The 22,966-nt window shown below is 44.0% G+C and overlaps 1 protein-coding gene across 1 annotated transcript; it reads left to right on the top strand.

Annotated features, from left to right (window-relative positions):
* Nucleotides 1-103: 103 nt before the first annotated feature.
* LOC139056270 (leucine-rich repeat-containing protein 47-like) lies at nt 104-17,511 on the top strand. The gene is made up of 6 exons (XM_070534357.1): nt 104-1,004; nt 3,400-3,558; nt 5,229-5,345; nt 6,096-6,214; nt 8,430-8,532; nt 11,593-17,511. Exons 1-6 carry the CDS (start codon nt 177-179, stop codon nt 11,875-11,877), a joined length of 1,611 nt encoding a protein of 536 aa, XP_070390458.1. The 5' UTR covers nt 104-176; the 3' UTR covers nt 11,878-17,511.
* The last annotated feature ends 5,455 nt before the right edge of the window (nt 17,512-22,966 follow it).

The following is a 22,966-nucleotide window of genomic DNA, read 5'->3' as shown; positions in this document are numbered from 1 at the left end:
GAGGGCACTCGACCGTGCTCCTTTAGAGTTCGGAGCGCGCTAACTTAACGCACCCAATGCTTGATCCGCATGATCCCCGACATCCATGCGCCAGGCGTCGCAGTAGTCGCGGAATGCGAAACTGACGCCATTAAAAGCTCACTTCTCGCCGGTTGTCACCGCACATCACCCCAAAAATGGCGCCCGCGTGGCAAGAAGTTGACCACGCTCGAATAGAAAAACGATGCGAGCTTGTGCTAAGCGGCGCGGAAATATCGAAAAAGATCGAAGAGGACTCTTTCGACGTCTCCGTGTACACTCTTTTTCACCTCAATTTTTTAGAGGTTAGCCATACGTGTCTGACGGCGATGCCCGATGGCATCGCTCGTCTTGTCAACCTCACCCGACTTGCGCTGAATGCGAACCAGCTTTCGAAGTTACCTCCCGATTTGGGCAAACTCCGCAAGCTGAAGTTCCTCGACGTCTCAAGCAACTTTCTCGAGGAACTACCTGTCGAGCTGTCCAACCTCGGAGAACTGCAAAGCTTCAATGTGAGCAACAACCGGCTCACGACGTTCCCCGACGAGTTTGCCAAGCTGACGCGCCTCATCGTGTTAAACTTTTCCAGGAATCAGCTTGAGGAATTTCCCTCATTTCTTTCTGGGGAGACCCGGTTCGAACAACTGTCCGAGCTTATAGCCAACAGCAACCGCATAGAAACGTTGCCGGGCAAGCTATCCAACACCCTGCCGTCGCTCAAATTGTTCGATCTCGCTAGCAACTCTGTGAAGCAGGTTCCAGGCGAAATTGGAGACATAGGCAAGCTTAAGGAGCTCCTCCTGAAGGATAATCCGCTGAGTGACAAGCGCCTGAAGAAGTTGGTCGAACAGTGTCACTACAAGCAAGTCCTAGAATACGTCAAAAGCCACTGTCCGCGAGAGTCGAAAGGCACGGGACAGGACAAGTCCGGTGCGTCCAAGAAAGGAAAGAAGAAAGGAACCAGTGCGCCCGTCGACGTCCAGGAGGTGCGTTCAGTGTCACGTTATTCTTGATAGCAGTGACGCTCTTGTGCAAACGCGTGTTGCTTCGGCTGCTTCGAAAGTTCGTGTGGTGCAGCGCTAGTACATTTCAGTTCTGAATTACGGTGCTAGTAGGTAAAGTCTTGCTGCATACTTCTGGATTGGCAGCAGTGGGTACTTGTGACCATTGACTGGATGTGTTGAAATTTGATACCTGGCTTTACACAAAATATAGTAGCTGATTGCAGAAGGAGTGTGCTAAGCTATCCAGAACCTGCAACACACCTCCTAATTTTGCGGCGTATTGTTTGCTTGTTTTATTTTTTATATTGCCACAGGTACGCTCAAGCATGTTTGTAACTCGATTAGGTTTACAGGCTTGGCTTGCTGAACTCACGGGTATTGGAATACGTTAATAATTCTTAACAGTGACCAACTGGTACTGTGAGCATGGCATGCATTAAGAGATCGTAATCAGCTTATTTTTATGTCCACTGCAGGAAAAAGCCTCTCAGAGCAATCTCCAATTACCACTGTCTTGCGCTAACTGATTCCAAGTTGCACATGCAAATTTCCTAATTTCATCACCCCACCTAGTTCTGCCATTCTCGACTGCACTTCGCTTCCCGTGGCACCCATTCTGTTACTCTAATGGTTCACCGGTCATCTGCCTTGCACATTACATGACCTGCCCAGCTCCATTTTTTTTCTCTTAACCCATTCGCTGCTGTCCGCCGCGCATGCATGCAGGCCATCCGTACCACGAATGTTTTTTCACCAAAAGTGCGCATGCATCCCACATGCTCACCTTTCTGTGTGTCATGAGTGCCTAAGCAAAATATTTGCTGGAAACTTATCAAAATACATTCCTTGACATTTGAGAAATATTCACACTTTACTCTGTGAAGTTTTTTCAAGTCACAGGCGTTTCACTGTGCGAAACATCTTGAAGCACTCAGGCATGTGAAGAGCAGCACTGCACTTTTTGCACTCCCAGTGGCTTCACATTTTTTTCTCCTTTAGCTTTATACACCTGGCATTTCCTTGAGGCTGCTCATTGCTGTCGCTATCAAAGAGGATATCCAATGTCTCACGATCGGAGAGAGCACGCCGTCCACTAGACGCCACCATTCCTTCTATCGCCAGACATCACAAAAGAAACGAAAACATAGAAAAGTGCATTCAAATGACACAGCTCAGTACTGCTACCTATCGGTAATATATCCAAACTTCTTCAGATAAGGTGATAAGTGCTGCCGTCTATCAACAGCTTCAGGAAATCCTAAAATCAGCAGCTCAGTGATTCGCCGGCTTTAGCAGCGAATGAGTTAACATCAACTGCAATATTGGCCATCCCATTTGCTCTCTGATCCACACCATTCATGTCTTCATCTCTTAACATTATACTTAACATTTTCTTTTTTTGATCCATCGCTCTTTGCATGGTTGTTAACTTGTCCCCAAGCTTCTTTGTTAATCTTGGCAAGTTTCTGTGCCACATGTTAGTACCGGTAGAATGCAATGATCGTGCAAATTTTTCAACAATGATGGTGTCCTGATCATGATTTGGTAATGCCTGCCTGTGCGCTCCAACTTATTCTTATTCTGTAAATTTCCTTCTGATCATGGTCCTCTGTGGGTAATTGACCTAGACAAATGAACTCCTGGGGAGGTGTTCTGTAGATGTCCACCTAGTGGACATGTCCATTTTGTCTACTGCTGAAGTTCCAACTGGCTGGGCTAGGGTACGTGTGAGGAGGCAGGTGCACCCAGCCCATCAGTACTCCAGTAGCAGACGAAATGGACACGCCCACTAGGTAGACACTTACAGGATACCTCCCATGCACAAATTCTAGAGGCTGACTGCTGATCATGAATTAATGTTCTTTTGGCAGGCTATCGAACATTACCTTTGTCTACTGCGTATTAATCTTCATCCATACTCTTACACTTTCCTTGCTAAGGACCTCAATCATTTGTTGAAATTCATCCCTCACCTTGCTAAACAGGACTGTGTCATCTGAAAACCGAAAGTTGTGGAGATATTTTCCGTTGATCCTCTCTCCTAATCTTTTCCAGTCTAATAACATGCAGCAAATGGCCTCATTTAGGGTCACTGAAAGTGGCTGCAAAAAGTTATCTAATCAGAGGACCTTTACTGCACCATCCTTGTAGTCGGGAAGTACAAGTAATATTGAAAGAAAAGTTAGCCATTTATTTTTAAAGGTTGAATACCACAATAGCGCAGCAGTTTAGCAGGGCTGAGAGTTAGTAATGCATGATTCAGTGTAAGACAGTGTCTGTATTCCTTTCCTTGTCTTTAAATGTTGCACACTACGTATGCTGAACGACAATGACTTTCTTCTGTCTCACTTGCTGTTTGGTCTGCTGGTGCTTTCAGGTCCAGAATGCCTTCGAAGTTCTCCAACTGAGTTCCCAGAGCCCCACGGTGATAGTCACTGACGCTGTGCAGGAAGTGAGGCCTTACATCGTCTGCTGCATCATCCGGAACGTCTATCTCGACCGAGACAACCGACTTCGCAAGTTTCTTGCCCTCCAGGTAATATACTGCTTTAGCAAGCTCCCATTATTGGTACATTTAACTCGTCCCTACCTCACTAAGACATGTTTCTGCACTTATATCGAAGCCTCTCCGCATTGGATCCGGAGTAATCATGCCTGATGCAAATCTTAAGCTACTCCCAGAGTAATCGAAGGAGTCGCACGATTGGAATATTCTGTCATATCCAAGTCGCGCTACCAGCTCGAAGGTAGGAGCACCTCTGAGCATGACGAAATGAGTGTGGTGCTCTGAATGAACCAGGTAAATGTGTTCTGAGCACTTAATTTCGACCACCTGAAAGCAAACCGACCCACAAGAGTCCTCTAGAGCACTTGAATGCTACCAGGCGAATGTAATGTAAGACTCACATTTACAGATGAATCAAGTGAGCTTTCTGTAACATTGTTCTGTTATTAATCTATATTTTTGCGTCCACTGCAACTAGGAGTAATTTTTCTACTATTGTCATCAGTGATGGTTGTCCTCCCAGTGATTGCCAATCAACCCTGCCTTGCATCAGCCGATGCTACTGCATACCTGCAAATTTTCTTATCTTGTTGCGTCATATAATCTGCCACTCTGTTCCATGTTTGCTTACCCTCTGCACTCATTTTGTTGTTGTTGTAATTCGCTGGTTATTTGCTCTATTACACGACATTCCCAACTCCCCTTCCTAAGCTATCAGTTACCTGCATTTCCTCTGATCAATTCCTGTCTATTAAAGGGACACTGAATCACTTAACATGATAAGAAAGTGTTTCTGATCCGTAGGCACGTGAGTCAGTATATTATTCTGCAGCTTACAATAACTGCTTACTCTTTCCTGTGGCTTTATAAGTCCTTGCTTTTCTTCCACCTTAGGCAATGTCAGCAATGAGTTACATGAAGTGCGACAACCCGTAGTTGCCAGTCATTGAGTACACACTTCCAAATTTTCCAGGAAACAGTGAAGCAACAGTTGTTAACGCATCCCACTTGCCCTGTTGTTGTTCCTTTGTTGCCTTGAGTGCCTTAGTCAAATGTCAGCCTCCAAATATTAGCATAAGTGCACCGCAGAAAGAAAAGGGACAAATGAAGTGGTATGCAGAGCAGTGCTATCAGCGCCAACCCAGCTGAGAGGAACCAATAAGTTGAAGGATAACCGGAGCAAGTGAACATTGCATCCTGTAAATCTCTGTTGATATTTGGTCCTTCTAAGAAATTTCTTCGGGAACACGTTTGTGGCATCGCATTCATTACGGTGTCATGCCCAGTTTCTAGAAAAGGTGTTTCAACACCCTCTTTAACATGACCCCCATAATTCCCTTGACCATCACTCATTGTGCAGTGCTGAATATCAACTTTCTCAGTCGTCGTGCAAGTTTTGGTCCTATAAATTATTACTGGGTACTTTTGGGTGATTCTTTTGAATTCTTTGACATCGAAGCCAAGGTTCCATATGTGGTTCAGGTTTGGTTGAGATTTTGAGGAGTGCGTCTAATTAAATACCAGCGTTCATGAGATTTGCATGGGTGGACAAGCCAGATGTCATGTATTTTTTTGTTTTTACATAAAGGAGTGAAATATCGAAAATGCATTTGGTCAGTTACATGTTGAGAAAAGTTAAGGTGCAACTTCAATGCCCTTAGGCTTATCTTTATTTTCTTTTGTGTTTTCCAACTTTCCAGAACAAATTACACGATACCATTTGTGTGAAGCGATCCGAGGCTACGATAGCTACTCACGACCTTACGAAAATAACTGGGAATGTCTACTACGATGCCATCGAGCCAGACAAGCTAAAGGTGAGCCATCCTGAATGTTAGCTTTGCATTATTTGTACTCCATTGCGGCATTACACTTTACTTTTTTGAGCTTCTGGTTTGAAAACACTCTTGCACATAATTACATATTACTTCAGCATAGTATTCCAACAGTATCTATCCTTGGCAAACGTTGATAGACAGCTGTTTGAAGCCTGTGCCCCTGGCAATGAAGTTTTTGAAATGGCCTGTCAAAAATTGGAGTGCTAAAGCTTGTTTTCATGCATTGTTTTTTAGTGTGTCTCGTACCATTGTGACCATGGTTGCAGCACTGTAACTTCATGCGTTGCATTTTTGGTCAGTGATAGGTTTTAATGTATGCTATACTGGTCTTACAATTTTGTGCTTGGGGTAAGAGAACACTGCAGTAGTAACAATTCAGTACCCACTTTGCTATCGAACTGAACAGGACAGAATGAAATTTTGTTTTGACAGTGAGCAGTTGAATGTTGAAAATATATGGGTGACGATTTCTATTTGCAAGAAGCCAAGTGGAACTATAAATCTGTACTAGTATCTCCACTCACTGAAACACTATATCAAACTGTCCTTCATCTAGTTCTGTCTTACTCTAATGCGCTGGCTGCAAGTGGTTCAAAATCTACAGTCTAACTATGCAAAGTGTATGCCTCTGCAACTTCAGCTTTTTCATGTCTTGTTACAAATGAGACGGCACACAAATGCGGAGTTACAGATGTTCAGTAATGTGTCACTCATTGTGTGTTGTGACAGCTTATACCACTGGGAAGAAAGCAGGAGGTGAGCGGCAAAGAGCTGTATCGGCAAATGACAGAGGAAGCAGATGCCCTGCGCAAGGAGAAGAAGCGAAGCACCTATCCGGGAATATACAAGTGAGTGCACATAGCGGTGAATCTCTACCTGCATCTTAACCCTTTAAAGGGGCCCTGAACCACCCCTCAAGCTTGATAAAACAACAGCCTGCCGGTAGCATACGCTACTGTGAACATCTCAGCCAAGTTTTGCTGTAATATGCGGTGCGTGGAACTTGCAAGCGGATTGCGAAGGCACCTTTCTCTCAAACGCTCTCTTATCAACAGAAAGCCCTGTCCTCACTCTCTTCTGGACGCTTTATTTCGTCATCGGACGCTCTATTTCATCATTGTTATATGTATTGTATTCAACTCAGCTGTATTATTTTGCACCCTCCTATGAACTGTATTATTTTGCATGGGCAGGTTCCACCAGTGTCTTTCAATGGTTCTAGTTGCACTAATATGTTTGCTTTGTATTATCCACTTTGTGTGCCGTGCGGCTTCGTTCGTGCCACAAAACTGTGCAATTGTATTAAAAAAAATATTCTGCCTGCTTGGTCCTTCGTGACCGCGGTATACTGTAACAAAATAAAATAAATAAAAAATTCCCTTAAACGGCTGCTATTGGCCGATAGCTGACATCAAGGTGCGCACGGCTACATGGCATAGATACCGTGCCCGGCGTTGGGTGCCGCCACGACTCAGCTGACCGAGCACACTGCAGTTCACTGAGGACAAATGTGTCTGGCTTATGTTTAGCGAGTTGTAGGTACAAAGGTGGAAGTCATGGACTCTATGTTAACATACAAAGTGAAATTCGAAACTGCGCACCATGGTGACATTCAGAAGGCTGAGTGTCGTGTGCACACCCCACCGCGCCGTAGCCTTCGCAGTGTAAGGCATTGAAGAAGGAAGGGGAGCACAGCAGAGGCCATGTTTGATTGCCAATAACTCCGCTTCTGCTGAACGCATTGAAGTACTTTTTGCGGCAAAGTATTTCTGAAATAGCCCAGTTTCACTTCAAGTGCCTTTCTCCACTTCGATAAAACGTGGTTCAGGGCCCCTTTAAAGTAGAGTGTGAATCACGGGATTATGTCGGCAATATGAAAGGAAACTCGCACCCACACAAAATATGTACCTTTAGTTACGAGCTCACTGAGACATGCCAGAATCGCACCCAGCTTGGTGGCTCACTCGTACTTGCACTCATCACAAATCTAACCTTGCCGAGCCCATTTGTGCTCGAACCCTTGTATATTGGAGTGGTGCATGCTTATTCCGATTCGGAGCTCATGCACACATACTTAGGCTCACTCGCACTCAAGAAATCACTGAATTATTCAGGCTCATGGAAGCACGTGTTCACCCTCTCAGGCTGCTTTTGGATACACAGAATCAGACTCGCCAGGAGTCATGTGAATTTGGCATAGCATATTATGTATCATGGACTCATAAGCAATTAGAATCATATGCAGGTCACTTATTTGAACTCGTCTGGAATTGGTGTAACTCCGATCAAGCATTGCATATAGTGATAATTCCAAGACAAGCAATTATTATGAATGGCACTTCTGAAGAAGAACACTGAGTTTTAAGTTTGCATTAGAAAACTACACTTCTTCAGTAGTGAAATGGTTACTCGTGGCATAAGGCATGATAAACTGGAAAAGCTGCAAGAATGAAGTGTAACAACAAGACCCAGACATTTATGCACCAGCTCATCGTTGCATCACAGGCTTTGACAGTGTTAAGTCTAGGTAATTGTACATCAGTGAAGGACTGCATTGAATTATAAAGGGATCAAAGACTTGACCTAGCACTTTTCAAGAATATTTTCCTGTACCAAGACAGCCAAAACGCAAAAAAATGCTTTTAAATTAGTGATGTCACACTGATGTACCAGAGCTGAGGTCTTCATGCAAAATAAATAAAAAATGAAAAGTTTGGCCTCCATTTTGTAACGTAATCAACCAACCTTTCCCCAAAATATTATTCTAAATAGGGTTTGGAAAGACCGCTTGAACAAGCTCAACTGATTTATTGTTGGTTGTTAGTGTCCCTTTAAGAGCTGTTTAGGCCATTATCTTAACCATTTCTATTTAGCCCTGGGCTTTAAAATGGATAATGTAGGCAAAGTGTGTTATAATGGGGCACTCATAAAAGCATGTTTGGGTTGTTTGTGGAGGCACTGGTACGTGGTGTCATATTAGTTATGCTTACACTCCTTGCTTATTTTTTACTGTTGGACAAGTTGGAGATGGTTCATGCTAAACAAAGTTAATGTTGTTTCCAGGTACTTGTACCTGCTCAAGGACAAGGCCCTGTACCCTTTCCTGAGAGATGAATCGAAGTTGGTCATCTCCTTCCCACCAATGACAAACAGCGACGGAACGAGGGTATGTCGACGTGTTTACCTCACTGACTTGTTTTCCATAGCTTACCTTGCTTTGCTTACCTTAGAAAGAAGATATAGCCTTTGCCCTTCCTGTTCTAGTAGCTGTGAAATCTGAAAACGCTATGCCTGGGCTACTGCTTGACTGGTTGAAGTTTGTTACATACAAGATAATATGTGAAATCTTAATGAGTGCTAGGTGCATATTTTTCTTTTCCCGACTCCATATTTACGAAAATCTACCAAAATCAAAATTGGAAGGGGGGGGGGATGCTGAAGACACATGTTTAGCTCCACAGTGGACACAGATCTAGGAGTTGTGTGATCTTCATCTAAAAAGCATTAAAGTGAACGAATTTGCAATGTTAATTTATAGTTTAAATAAAATACTGCTTGCCTTCTTTATACTATTCCTACAAAACTCTTACTCACAATATACAGTAGCGGTATCTACAGTCAGGGACTGGTTTTTTAGATGCCCAATTTTTTGGACATGCCTGATAATTCGGACATCTTCGTGGCACTGCCATGTACTCCATAGAGCCAATGTATAAAGGACGTCTGAAATTTCAGATGCTGAAACCCTTTGCCATCCGATCTTTCCGACTTTTTGCCATGACTGCATGTCAAAAACGGCATTAACTGAAGCCACCCAAGGAGGTTTTAAAAAAATTGCTGGAGTAGAGCTGCTCTTAAAAGTGAAGCCGGACCGTTGCTGTCTTACCATAGGCACGAAAAAAATGTCGGCAAATAGTGGGGAATATACGAAGCATTTTCCTCCCACTCCATGCTATTTAGGATGGTTAATTTAGCCATGCAGATATAATTCGACGTCTTTCTTTCTGTCACTGGTTTTAGAAGGAAGCCTAAATGTCTTTTCAAATCTTATGGTGGATCATGCAACATATTACGCAAAAACTTCCAGCTTTTATTTTCAAGTTAGTCTAGCATTTGCAATAGCTCGCCAAAATGATGTGAGCTGTAAGCAGATTTCAGCTGTCACAGCCCTCTTTCAAAGTAGTATAGGCAAACTCTAGCTTCACCTGTGCTGATAAGAAACTGCCAGGGCTGCCACTCCAGCAATTTTTTTTAAAAAACCTCCTTGACGCCACCATCACTGCCATTTTTAGGATCTCGCAGCTTCGAACTCTTGCACACTGATCCGCAGGCAGCCGTGCAAGTTAGGCCTAGCTGTTTGGACGTTGGCTGTCAAGCTTTCTGCTGTTCGATGCCATATCTTTTATTTAAAGGATTCGCCGCTGTCTGCAATGGCACCGACTTCGCCTTCGGAATCCTCGTCGATGGCATCGAATCACGGAAAGCATGGCAAAGGTCTAAAACATTGCATAATGCTGGCTCTCAAAAGTAAGCATCGCCACAATACAGTGGTGTTATGCGGTCTTGCATATACAAAGTATTGCAGTGAAGCATACTAAGAGAGCGAAGAAGCATTGTCATGGAACATAAAATGTGTTCCTTAATTACGGGCGCTCCTGCAGTCTTCTGTCGCAGCACGAGCACCGAGACCCCTAATAATGGTACTGTTAGGCCACAAAAGCTATTTCAGAAATCGCTGTGGCGATTTGAGCCCTTGCAGACATTTAAAGGCATGCATTCATTTTTTGGTACTGCCCGATTTTTCATACGTTTTCACAGTCTCATGGAGTTGGAGAAATCGGACGTTGATGTATACCTTAGATGCTCTTACACAGGATGTTTATGAAATTGGGATAGCTGCTGCTTTTAGTGCACAGGTAGAATTGCAGACTTGCTGCTTCAGTTTTTCTGGAAGTTCTCAGATTTTTGCAATTTTTGTACAACAAGGATTGATGGCATATGTTAAAAAAAGTAATTCCTCTCAGTAGTCCCTATAATTTATCTATCTTTTTTTTTTTTACATCGAACACACTTCTTCCAAACAGCTCCCAGTCATGCAGGAAATTGCTTTTCGCATCTTCAAACAGAACTTCAGACACTCGCTGACAGAATAAATGCAAAGACGAGCGCTGTACAAAGCTGTCTTCTGTCTGTCCATGTTCAAAGTCGCACTGCTTTTTAACAATGAACATAAACCAAAGTGCAACAAAGCAAACTGGTGGGCTAGTTGGTATTGCACATTAATAGTTTTTAGTGCAAAGAAACGCACACCACGAGAAAAAACGCACTTTGTCCTTAGTGCTTTCTCTCGTGTCATGTGTTTCTTTGTGCTAAAAAAATTAATAATAACCCAAAATGCCCAACTTTCAGCCGTCCTAAATATAGAGCAGTCATCCTGCAGATTTGTACAATTCAAATTTGATGTGATGCATCGTGTGGATGTACTAGGTGCACACGTAATCTTATTAGGTGCCATCTAAAGACTGCTAATAAATTATTACTATGGGTGGGTGAATATCGGAAATTTCAAATACAAATTGAATATGATACACTTATTTGAAAAGCAACTGTTTGGTATTTTTGAGTACTCATAACTAACCAAATTGTTTAGCAACAACCGGCCATTAAACTCCTCTTACTCTTCTCTATCTGCGAAGCAAAGTATCACAAAGTATCAGAAGTGAAACAACCTCGAAAGTTCTCGAAGAAATGCAGAAACAAACTGGATAATGCGAGTTTTGCTTTAGGTTTCATGATGGAAGCCTACATGAAAACCTACAGTTTCGCCTGTAGTCTATTATTTAATGGTTTTGTCACTCTAGTCTTGTAGCATAAATATAAGTAAAATAAGTATAAAGTATAAGTATAAATATAAGTATAAAATAAGTAATACCAACTAGCCCACCTATCCATTGTACTGCATCCTGCAGCTTTGCCAAAGTTTTTCCGGTGGTATTGTGACACAGCAGTTAGTTCAAAGGTTGCTTCAGCCTCATGAGGTGATGAGTATGCACAGATGAGGAAGATGACTTGCACTCACAGCAGTCACAATACATATCACTCAATTATATGACCCATTTAGCCAAAGTGAAATTTTGTTGTAGTTGGTCTGTAATTTCCCTCCATGATGCAGTTAATGTAATGACTGTCGTGCCTTAGCTGACGTATGGTGTTTTCTCCCAACCAGATCTGTGAGCAGACGCAGGACATCTTTGCGGAAGTGACCGGCAACAACCTTCCGTTCTGCAAGAAAGTGATGGACGCCTTGTTAGCCGAAAGCCTCCAGCTCGGCCTAGGCAACGAGGAGACTCTCTCAGAGGCAGGAAGTACTGGCGACAGTGGCGCCACTACACATAGGCTTCAGTTGGAGAAGGTCAAAGTAGTGGACAAGGACGGAAACCTGCGTGTTGTGTACCCTTCCAAGACAGACCTCGCCTGTCCGGGAATCGTTGTCGAGCAGCGGTCCGAGTGAAGTCGATCACGCATTTTTGGGGAAAGGGGAGGGGGGCGGGGCTCTACTGCCGCTGTTCCAGAAATGGACTGGTGTGACGTTCCTGGTGCCCTGTGGGCATCTGGCTATTAAAAATGATAGCAAGCAAAACAGAAGTTCACTGAAAGCTCAAATCTTATTAAAGTGATAACAGTGGTGAAACAAGGGCTGTTGCTGGAGCTGCAACGAGGGTACTTCTCCATGGAGATTCCTTGCCCAAGCCATGTTAAAAATTTGAATATTTAAAGGGACACTAAAGGAAAATATTAAGTGGAGTTACATCAACGGATTATTCGTCTAGAAGTCTATCACAGTCTTTTTTTGTGCCAATACGTGACCTTGGTGTGTTTGAAATCGCTACCAAAGGTCCCACTGTTGCTCCTCAATGAACCTTTCCAGAAATGCACAAGTACCGTTAGTGCCCGCCGCACTGCTGACAGTTAGGCACAAGGCATTGTTGGAAAAGGGGGCACAGGGCCACACGTGGCTAGGACACTGCAAGCAAACCGAACGCGCCAGTCATCAGTGGGCATGGTGGCCACCGCTCTGATTTCCCCTACTGCCTTGCGGCTGCTGCTGACAGTGCGCACGCATTTCTAAAGAGGTCCATCTGAATCGCCTGTGCCAAAACAGATGAGTTGACATAATACCCACATGACCTCCTTCTCTGTTGCTCTCTCTAAATGAGCCAGTGCTGATTTCACATGAGGTATTGTGGTCCAAAGTAGATGGTGCCACTCTAACTTTCCATTTTTTTCCATTTTCTCGTTTACAAAAGCACTGTTCTTGCTATGAGTGATCAGTTCATTACTACAGAAGCCTAATTTTTTTATCTAGCTCGACTTAATATTTTCTTTTAGCACCCCTCAAAACATTTTGCTCGCTCATCATAGTGCTACATGTATACTGAAAAAAGATCGCAATGCCTGAGGTCAAAAGAACATGGGTTGTGTTGTCCGTGGCATTAGATTCGGGATTCTTGCGCCGACGGAGAGAGGAAAGAGAGGATTGGATGTTTGGGGTGACTTATGCTTTTGGTGTATAGCCATGATGTCAGGGTGTGTAGCAGAGGTCAGGAAGGTGGGCAGGGTGAAGTGGAGAGTTGCTCCAGTGCTAGAACATTTCCTGGAATTTTCATAGTCCCTGTAACACCAAACAAAAAGAAATCAGGTTGGTGCAGGCTGCAGGCATCCCCAGAAATGGTGGCTACGCTACTGCACGGAATGCTGAAAGTTACATGGCAGTGCTTGGCTGTCTGCAGTTCCAAAAACAAACATCTTTGCAGCGAAAGCCATAGTATGCTGCCTTTCAATATACAAGAGAACCTTGTTGATAGTTTCCTGTTTGTTGTGTTTGCCCAGCTTTTACGCCCTGAAGCGCAGGTCCTGTTTAGTTCCCACAGCATGGTGTGTATTAGCTTTTTTAGCATGGTGTGTATTTGCATTTTATGTTTCCCTTCCTGGTTGTTGCGTCCAAAAACTACAATGGCCCACCACTGACATCGTCGGCAGGGCTTATGTTAACTGCCACTGTTGTGGCTTTTGATACCTTGTACAATTACTGAGACACGCACGGCTACGTTGAAACTGAAAAAGTGGCCGTTATTATCGAGCATTTGACACAAATGCAACATAAAAATTGCAAGCTTCATTTTGTGTGATTCATGGCTACGAATGCTCATATAAAGTCTTTAACATTCAATCTAACTGCTAGGCAGCGATAGTGAGATTTATATAGTAGGCTTTCAATTGTTTGCTGGCTTCAAATAAAGTTGTGTGTGGTGATAGCTGTTTGCCTCATCTGTAGTGCTGCCACAGCATTACCAGATGTTATGTTTTCCTGGATCACTTTTCTCATAGTCCCCCTAAGAATCTAAACGGTGTTCTACTGTACTTACATGTAGCATTCAGCAGCGCTGTAAACCAGGTTCACTGGCACATTATTTTTCTATTTAATTTTAGAGAACAGCTCTTAGGCGCTTTTTGCTGCATTGAGCCTCGGCATAACCGAGCAAACGAACACAGCAAAGGATGAAGGAGCAAATGCGGAGCTTAGTGGGAGATGAAAGGCGGCGATAGCAAAGAGAGCCCAAGGAGGAAGGCTGAAAAGGAGGGTGCAGCATAACCATGAGATGAAACGCAGAGAAGGGTATGGCAAAAGTGTGAGAAGAAAAGCATAGTCACATGCAAGATGTGTTCTGCGGCGACGACCGCTACGAGGTGGCACCAGAGTAGCGCGCGTCATCTGTTTACCGGTGACGCCGTTGATAAGGCATGCGACAAGCGCGTCCACCGATACCATGTATGGAAACAAAGCGCTGCATGAACGGAAGTCTGTCTGCCGCAGCTGCTGTGAATCGCGCCCACGCACTGCCTCTTGCGATCTCACGATTAGTGAGGCAGTCGCACCACACTTCGTTCCGTTTGCAACGTGTCCCGCGCCAGCCAATATATAGCGAAATGAAAGCATGTTTACAGCTGAATTCAAATCTCGCATTAGGGAGAATTATGATCGTTGGTTGTGTTCAGATTTTGCATTAGGGAGTATTATAATCGTTGGCTAATTCTATTATTATGGATTTTATGCAAAGTAATAAGAAAAACTGAACCACTTCTGTCTGCTTTTTGTGCTGTACAGATACCTTAATGTTCCTTTGTATTTTGTAAGATGTAGAACAAGAAAGTCCAGCATGAGAACTATGATCATAATTGTACCTATATAGCTGAGTGAAGAAGCCTGCTTTTGAAATTTCTGGTGTCATCTTCTCCACAGTGCTGCCAGGTCACGTTTACAAGTTCTGTCTACATGTGATACCCGCTTTTCTATCGGATTAATACATACTAGTTTTAATACAAGCAATGAATGTCTCAAGCTTGCGTGTATTCCGGCTGTCGAAAGTAGTATATTTCATGGTGACTGGGCCAGGATATTGGTTATACTATGCTCACAAAATGAAATGTGACAGGGAAACTGCGTAGAACTCTCTATACATGCAATCACTCGGTAGTACCATGTCCACCTGCTGTGGTTGCTTAGTGGCTCTGGTGTTGGGTTGCTAAGCACGAGGTTGCGGGATCGAATTCCAGCCATGGGGACGAAATGCAAAAACACCCGTGTGCTTAGATTTAGGTGCACATTAAAGAAACCAGGTGGCACAAATTATTCCGGAATCCACCACTATGGCATGCCTCATAATCATATTGTGATTTTGGCACGTAAAATCTCTTAATCTAATTTTTTAATAGTACCACGTCTTGTCATAATGAATTGTTAAAGGTGACACGAACTCTGATCCAAGTGTACGATTAGAAATTACGCCGACATCGCAGGAACTGCAGACACTGGTAATGAAAGTATGCATATTAGATTGCACTAAATTGATGTATTTTGATCTGTGAGCACTGTAAGTGGCTTGGGCAGTGCAATGCAAACCTGCTTAGAAAGGCATGGGCCAGGCAGAAACAGATACGCATTTCGCTTTTTGGCATCAGTGGAAGTACCTGCCTTAAACTTTTAAGTACGCTGAAAGATAGAATGCTTCTTTCACAGAGTGACAGCCTTAAAGAAAGATCAGAAGTTGTGCTTTTCAGCATAGTGGTGGAGAAGGAGCGACACTGATCACTAATTCAAGAATTATGGGTTGAATGTTGGCAGATGTACAAACAATTTTTAAAACTGCATACGCACCTTGAATACCAACAAGCTGCACACACTCATTGGCTGAAAAGTGTGTTTCAGGAAAACCACTTCCGTCCTCCTTTAAAAGTTGTCTGCCTGCACAATTTACGGTGTGTCGAACCACATTTGCCATGCCAAAGACTGTGGAGAACAGGCAGTGATGCCATTTAGACTTGTAATAGCTTCAGATTTGTAGTCATTGTTCAAAAGATAGTTGAATCAGATTTTTAGTTAAGTTTAAACTTCATTGCAGCCACTATAGCTGCTAACTGAAGGCATTTTCTGCAGCTTATGACATAAAAAGCAGGCCTTATGCACGTTTCTGTGGACACTGGCTGATTGCAGTAATTAAATTCATTCTTGGTTTCTGTGGGATACATCTGCCATGGCAGTTCTGCATGATGCTTTTGTTGGTTCTTTGCAGTGTTTTTAATTTTAGCTCTTCTGGGTCCATATCTACACGTTTTGTTTTGTAAATGCCTTTTGCGACTGGCCATCGACGCAGTGCTTGTAACCACACCAATCGTAATCCTGAGTGGCAGGAAACTCCAACACCATCCAATCAGGAAATTCTTTTTAAGACCAATGAAATGTCAGACTGTGTACTAAGTTTACTTTCATATAGTCTATTATATAGCGCTACTTCCACTAGCAATTTGTTGACTGAAGCCGAAGTGGATGCATCACAGAAAAAGAAATTTCATTCTTTTTCTTATCTTTTTTTGTAAGTATTCGTATCAAAACTGTCTTAAGGTTTGCTGGAAATTATGCAGAACCTAGACCATTGAGAACTTCTGTGGCTTTTGAGCATGGCCTTCAAGATTGCAGCACCGACAACATGCTGAAAATCTGCTAACCTACCTATGTACTTGTCACCTGTTTACATGAGACAATTAGACAGCTACCAGCCTTGCAGCATTGCCAAGATTGATTCAATGGTGTATTCTAAGCACTTATAATCAGTTTAACCAAAGGGAACTTTCAGTGCAGTTGACTTTCTAGTAAGGGACATCTCTTGTATAAAGGCTCTGTTGTACACATCATTTGTATTGCGGAAAGGGTAGACCGAAAGACACCAGGGGCTGCTTTCTTAAATGGTCACTTTTGGGACTATACATTCACCTATGCGAGATTTTGCACAACTAGTGCCAAACACGGCACCTTTGAGTGACAGTATTCTCGGCACAGAGCCTAGGATGCTATTACCTGTGTATGCTGATGCTTCCAGTGAGTATCACCACAAGTGATCATTCAAGAGCACCACCTCAGGGATAGGTGCTTTCTCATGCTTGTTTTCCATTCCTTGAATCAGTGTAAAAAGAGAGTAGAGCTGGAATAAGAAGAATGGTGCGTTTGCAGAAGGCTATCATAATGGCACAACCATGTGGCTGCTAAAGATTCCTTTCTGTATGTACTGGGCGTGTAAGATTGTTGTGGTATTTCTTCAGAGCCAAAATGCAATTGCCCTTTTGCAAGTGGAACAACTTGTGTTGAACTAAGAAAGGCAGCAGATCTCCATGTTTGCATTGATGAGGGCTTTGAAACGGACTACTGCTTTTACTGAACTGCTGTGCAAAGTGAACCTTAATTTATTGAATGTTTTAGAGTGCCAGTCATCTTTGTTCTTGCAAAGCACTGTTGATTGAAGAAATAAAAATGAAACACTTGCATTGTACTGCTTTTTTAAGTAATTTATTACTGTAATATTTATGAAGGGCTGCAGTATGTATGAGGACTGTGAAGTGTCGTCGTGTTATATCCACCGTACCCAAGGTAGGCCAAAAGTGGCAACAGCTTTTCCTGGCTCTGATGCTCTGTTCATGTGATTAACATTCTTTGCCTACTTCAGGCACATTGAGTATATCTATCTAGCCTCTTACACCAAACCCAAGTTCTCTAATAAATTGGGCCACTAGGTATGTGGTCGTGATACTGTCATGGTTGTTGCAATAGTGACATTCCATCATCGTCATCAGACTCTTATCATGCAGTCATTGCACCTCTTACACCAACCCAATAGCACAAGTTGTCTACGAGCTTGGGTCACTAAGGGCGCCCCGTGGCTAACGACTCGGCGTGGCCTAAGCCAATCGCGTGAGGCGAAACCAGGGTGTATACCAACTGGGAAAACCGAGAATTCTCAGGGATTTTGAGCAGTCTGGAAAAAGTCAGAGAAAATTCGGGAAATTCGGGCCTCTATCAGGGAAAATTAGCGGAAATTTTATTGAAAGGGTCAAAGGTCGCGGTAATGCTCGCTCGAGTAACAGACAGGAATCGTAATGAATCGTCTTTGACGCCCTGTCGTCGGCTGGAGAAGTCAGTGTACAGTCAACGACTGACTTTCCGGATTCCCGATAATTTGGACGGCTTCGCAACACCTCCACGTACCCCATAGAGTCAACGTATGAGAACGTGTGAAATTTCCGACGCAAGAACTCTTCGCCGTCCGAATTTCCGGACGTTTTGCCGTGACCGCAGGTCCGAAACGGCAACAATCAAAGGCACCACCGCTGCCGTTGTGGTTACTTCACCACCTCGAACCGGCACACTCGCACGCAGATCCGCTGGTAGCCGTTGCCACCATTGCGGCAACGCTAGGCCTCCTGCTTCGACGTTCACTATGAAGCTTCTTGCCGTTGGGTGCCGAGTTTTTTATTGAAAGAATTAGCTGCTGTCAGCAATGACACGGACTCCGCATTTGTGGTCCTCGCGATTGGTTTAGGAACTCTGAAAACACAGTGCGTTGCATAATGCCGGTTCCTGAAAGTCAGCTTCGCCGCTGTACAGAAATGTTACTTGGTGAAGCGTACGCACAAGTATTGCAGCGAAGCATAACAAGCGTGGGAAGGGGCTATTGCCACGGAACAGTATTTACTCCTTAATTATACACGCGTGCACCCGGTATTTCCTGTCACAGTACGAGCACCGATATGCCTAATACGTGTGCCGACAGGCATTGTCAGGATTGGGGGCTCAATCCCTTCGTCCGTGGTCCTTTGCCAAGATTGGAGTACGGCATGAATTCGAAGGTAGCTGGCCCATGCCGTCGTCCAACTTATTTACGCTGAGATCGTTGATGAAGTGAAGAACTGCTTCTCATCGAGAACGAGGAAAAAGGGGTTTATTTACAGAAAATTAACTCAGTCTAACATGACTGTTTGAGAAAAATAGTATTAGTCCAACAGGACTGCATGAGAGAAGTGAACCAGTCTAACATGACTGCTCAAGAGAAGTGTGTCCAACAATCGCACAACCACAGTTTTTATACACTCGATCCGCTGGTCCTACGACGCGGCGGCTGTTCGTTTACACACCACCAACTCGCAGCTGCTCTGAAGACCAGTTTTCAGACACAAAGGCACACACATTCCGAAGCCCAAGCGACGGCGTTGAAGGTGGTGCCGTTCCGGAAAATCGACGCCGCTCGAGGGACGCTCGTTGTTTTGCAACATGCTGAACCGTGAGAGCGCAAAAATAAGACGTTCCCGCGGTAGCTTCTTCAGGCGTGTCAGATCAGCGCCGCGTTGAGGAACTCTGGAATCATTGTCCACACACCAAACTCGTCTTGTCACAATGTCGAAGCGGGCTGGAGGAAGGCGGCGGATTCCAGCGCAAAGGTCGCTTCTTTGAACGCCTCGCAGCTGCTGCGGCGGAGAGCGGGAGGTGCGCGTCTTGCACCCCTTGTCGTAATCGGGTGGCAAGGTGACAATCTTGTTGTGCAACCCGCCGTTCTTTACAGCATTCAGAGCGTTTTCGAACGTGCTTGTGGCGGTTTGAGCCCCCATGGGCTGTAAATGACACGCATTTTTTAATTTTTTTCCAACTGGCCGATTTTTCGAACGTTTTCGAGGCCCCTAGGGAGTTCAAAAAATCAGTTGTGCACTGTGAAACTGACCAAGATGCTTCAAATGGTCCTTGGGGCGAACGATTGGCGGAAGAAGGACAAGAACAGAAATGACCTACGCATTGAGGAATAAACGGGAAAGGAAGCTTGCTGCCGACGTCTTGAAGGAGCTTGAGCTCAAAAAATAAAGTTTTGGCTGATGCCGAGATGCAGGTGTCCTTCATCCAAACCAAAATAAACTCTTTAAAGCAGTGAAACACAACACTCAAGCGTCGTGCGCGGGCTGAGAGTATGTCGGGACAGTCGATGTTGACTTACGAGCTGTTGCGAGAGAATCTCAATTGTGACAGAGTTCGGGCCTCACACCACTGAGCTTGCTATCAGTTGATAGAAATAGCTTATATTCAAAAATATTTGCTTCTATATGCATATCCTTTTTGTCCAACTCCATTTGCAAATTTTTTCAGACACTTTATTTTTTCTATTCTCTTCTTGAATAACATAAACACTACCCCTTAGTATTCAAAAGGGATTAAGTCACTTTTTTACATTTTTTTCATGTGCTTACTAGAGAGTGACAGCATCAGGCGATATGGTTTCAGCCCGTCTTGACATGAAACAGTTCTGCATCACTCAGGGAAACTTGCAATGGCACTCAGGGAATACCTGGAAAACTCAGGGAATTTGTAAATGTCAACTTGGTAGACACCCTGGAAACTGAACACAAACTGAACGCACATTTCGAACAGTGACCTCCAATCGCACCCCAGGTATGTGCTCATCGTAATACCATCATGGTTGTTGCATCGTCACTCCAGCTTCGTCATGGCATCATATGCACAGTCGCTGACGGACATGGCATGACGGACCATGTCATGGTCCGTCATGCCATGACATGGTCAATAAAGCCACACGTGTTACCTGAAGGCATCAGTGTTGCCGGATTCGAGACCTTCTTTATGTAATGAACGAGAAGAAAGGGAGTTAACCGAGGGGCCCAATTTTTATTATTCATATTAAGAAGCCAACAAACAAAGACACCAAGGACAACACAGGGGAAATCACTTGTACTTACTAATTGAAATAAAGAAATTATAAATTGATGGAATTGAGAGTAGATGAAAAAACAACTTGCTGCAGGTGGGGAATGATCCCACATCTTCACATTACGCGGTGACGTGGGATCGTTTCTTTGTGAAAGCGAATTGTTTTGTTATCCACTTTCACAGTACACACAGTACACACAGGTCACAGTACAGCTGGGACTGGGTAGGTACCACTGTTCGAAGAAATGCTTTGGTGTCAACTTAGGTATTCAGAGACCTGGATTGGGAAGAATTGGGGATAAAAGTTAATGGAGAATACCTTAGTAACTTGCGATTCGCTGATGATATTGCCTTGCTTAGTAACTCAGGGGACCAATTGCAATGCATGCTCACTGACCTGGAGAGGCAAAGCAGAAGAGTGGGTCTAAAAATTAATCTGCAGAAAACTAAAGTAATGCTTAACAGTCTCGGGAGAGAACAGCAACTTACAATAGGCAGCGAGGCACTGGAATTCGTAAGGGAATACATCTACTTAGGGCAGGTAGTGACGGCGGATCCGGATCATGAGACGGAAATAATCAGAAGAATAAGAATGGGCTGGGGTACGTTTGGCAGGCATTCCCAAATCATGAACAGCAGGTTGCCATTATCCCTCAAGAGAAAAGTATATAATAGCTGTGTCTTACCAGTACTGACCTACGGGGCAGAAGCCTGGAGGCTTACGAAAAGGGTTCTACTCAAATTGAGGACGACACAATGAGCTATGGAAAGAAGAATGATAGGTGTAACGTTAAGGGATAAGAAAAGAGCAGATTGGGTGAGGGAACAAACGCGAGTTAATGACATCTTAGTTGAAATCAAGAAAAAGAAATGGGCATGGGCAGGACATGTAATGAGGAGGGAAGATAACCGATGGTCATTAAGGGTTACGGACTGGATCCCAAGGGAAGGGAAGCGTAGCAGGGGGCGGCAGAAAGTTAGGTGGGCGGATGAGATTAAGAAGTTCGCAGGCACGGCATGGCCACAATTAGTACATGACCCGGGTTGTTGGAGAAGCATGGGAGAGGCCTTTGCCCTGCAGTGGGCGCAACCAGGCTGATGATGATGATGATGATGATGGAGTACTGGGTATACCTGCCAGTCAGTCTGTGGTGGTCTCCAATGCACCTCTTTTACACTAACTTGGGCACGCTGTGCCCCAAATGTGTCGGGTATGTGTCACTTTTCAATTAACATTGTGCACGCCAACGCTTTCGCGAGCTGTGCCATGATGCACTGGGTATGCGACACACTTCAATAAACCTCTCGCCAACTTGGGTCACCGAGTATGTGCCATTGACTGTGCCGCAAGTGAGAGAACAATTCCCAGCCTTGGCAGGCACCGGCGTGCCACGTTTGTCTCAGAGGCCACATGCGGACTCCTCAGCAGTGCCACTAGATAGCGGAGCAGGTCCAGAAACACGACAGAGAAGCCGTTTCCGCACTAATGCATTTCTCTATCCTAGATGGTGCCGAGTGTTCTTGGGGAATCGCAAAAGAGCCCCGCTGCAGTGAACACCTCATACGTAACTTGTTTCGACGGTGGCAACATGTTCTCTATATTGATTCTATGCTAGTACGTTATCGACAGTTATCGCGAGATGGGTTCTACCAAAATTTTTAAGAAATATAGAATCTAAATTCTCAGCTTCGGAGCAGAGATGAACGTGTTCAAAAGTAACAGTAACCTGACCTGGTTGAGAAGGTAAGGAGGCCTTGCATGCGAGCATTGTTTTGTCTGTTCAACAAATCCAGCCTTCATGTGTAGCCATTTCCTGTGGCCAGCATCTTTCTCGCATCTTTCACTTCACTGGAGTCCTTTATACGGTGTCCGTTACCAGCTCCTGCCTCTTCTGTTGCATTCTCTCCATATAAATTAAATTTGCTCCCATCCGTAGAGCTGCCACTAAAATTACGGGAGGGAAGTTAGGCACTGCAATCATTCAGTTACCATGTCAATGAGGGTTAGTACATAGACTTGCCCAATAATTGTGCTTGCAGCTTTGTTTACTATGCTTTATCTGCCTTAATTTGGCCAAACCTTAATCCCATTTTCTAAACACATGAGGCATCATGACTGCATATGTGTGCAATCTCTAATTTGTCGTTTGTAGCCAAATATTTCGTTGGAAATCATCAGTCTGCAAAGTCGCAAACCTGCTTAAAGCCAGAAGGACGAAGTTTAGGCAAATCCATGTATTAAACCATCGTTCCAAGCTAGCTGAAGCACCATGCTTAATGGCAGCACAATAGTCCCCTCTAGCAATTTTTTTTTTTAACTCGCTCCCACTCTCTTCTGCTGGCCACAATTCAGGTGTCGCCAGACAAAGCTAGACAGTGTGGCCAACAGCAATATTTTCCATTCCTAAAAAAAAAAAAAACACTTGCTATGTACAACAGGAGAGAGAACTTTCTGCGATTTGTTTTTTCACAAGGCTACTGTGAAAACGAAGCACGACAATAA

The sequence above is a fragment of the Dermacentor albipictus genome, chromosome 2 (assembly GCF_038994185.2).
Source record: "Dermacentor albipictus isolate Rhodes 1998 colony chromosome 2, USDA_Dalb.pri_finalv2, whole genome shotgun sequence".
Taxonomy (NCBI): Eukaryota; Metazoa; Arthropoda; class Arachnida; order Ixodida; family Ixodidae; genus Dermacentor; species Dermacentor albipictus.
This window is presented reverse-complemented; position numbering and strand designations above follow the sequence as displayed.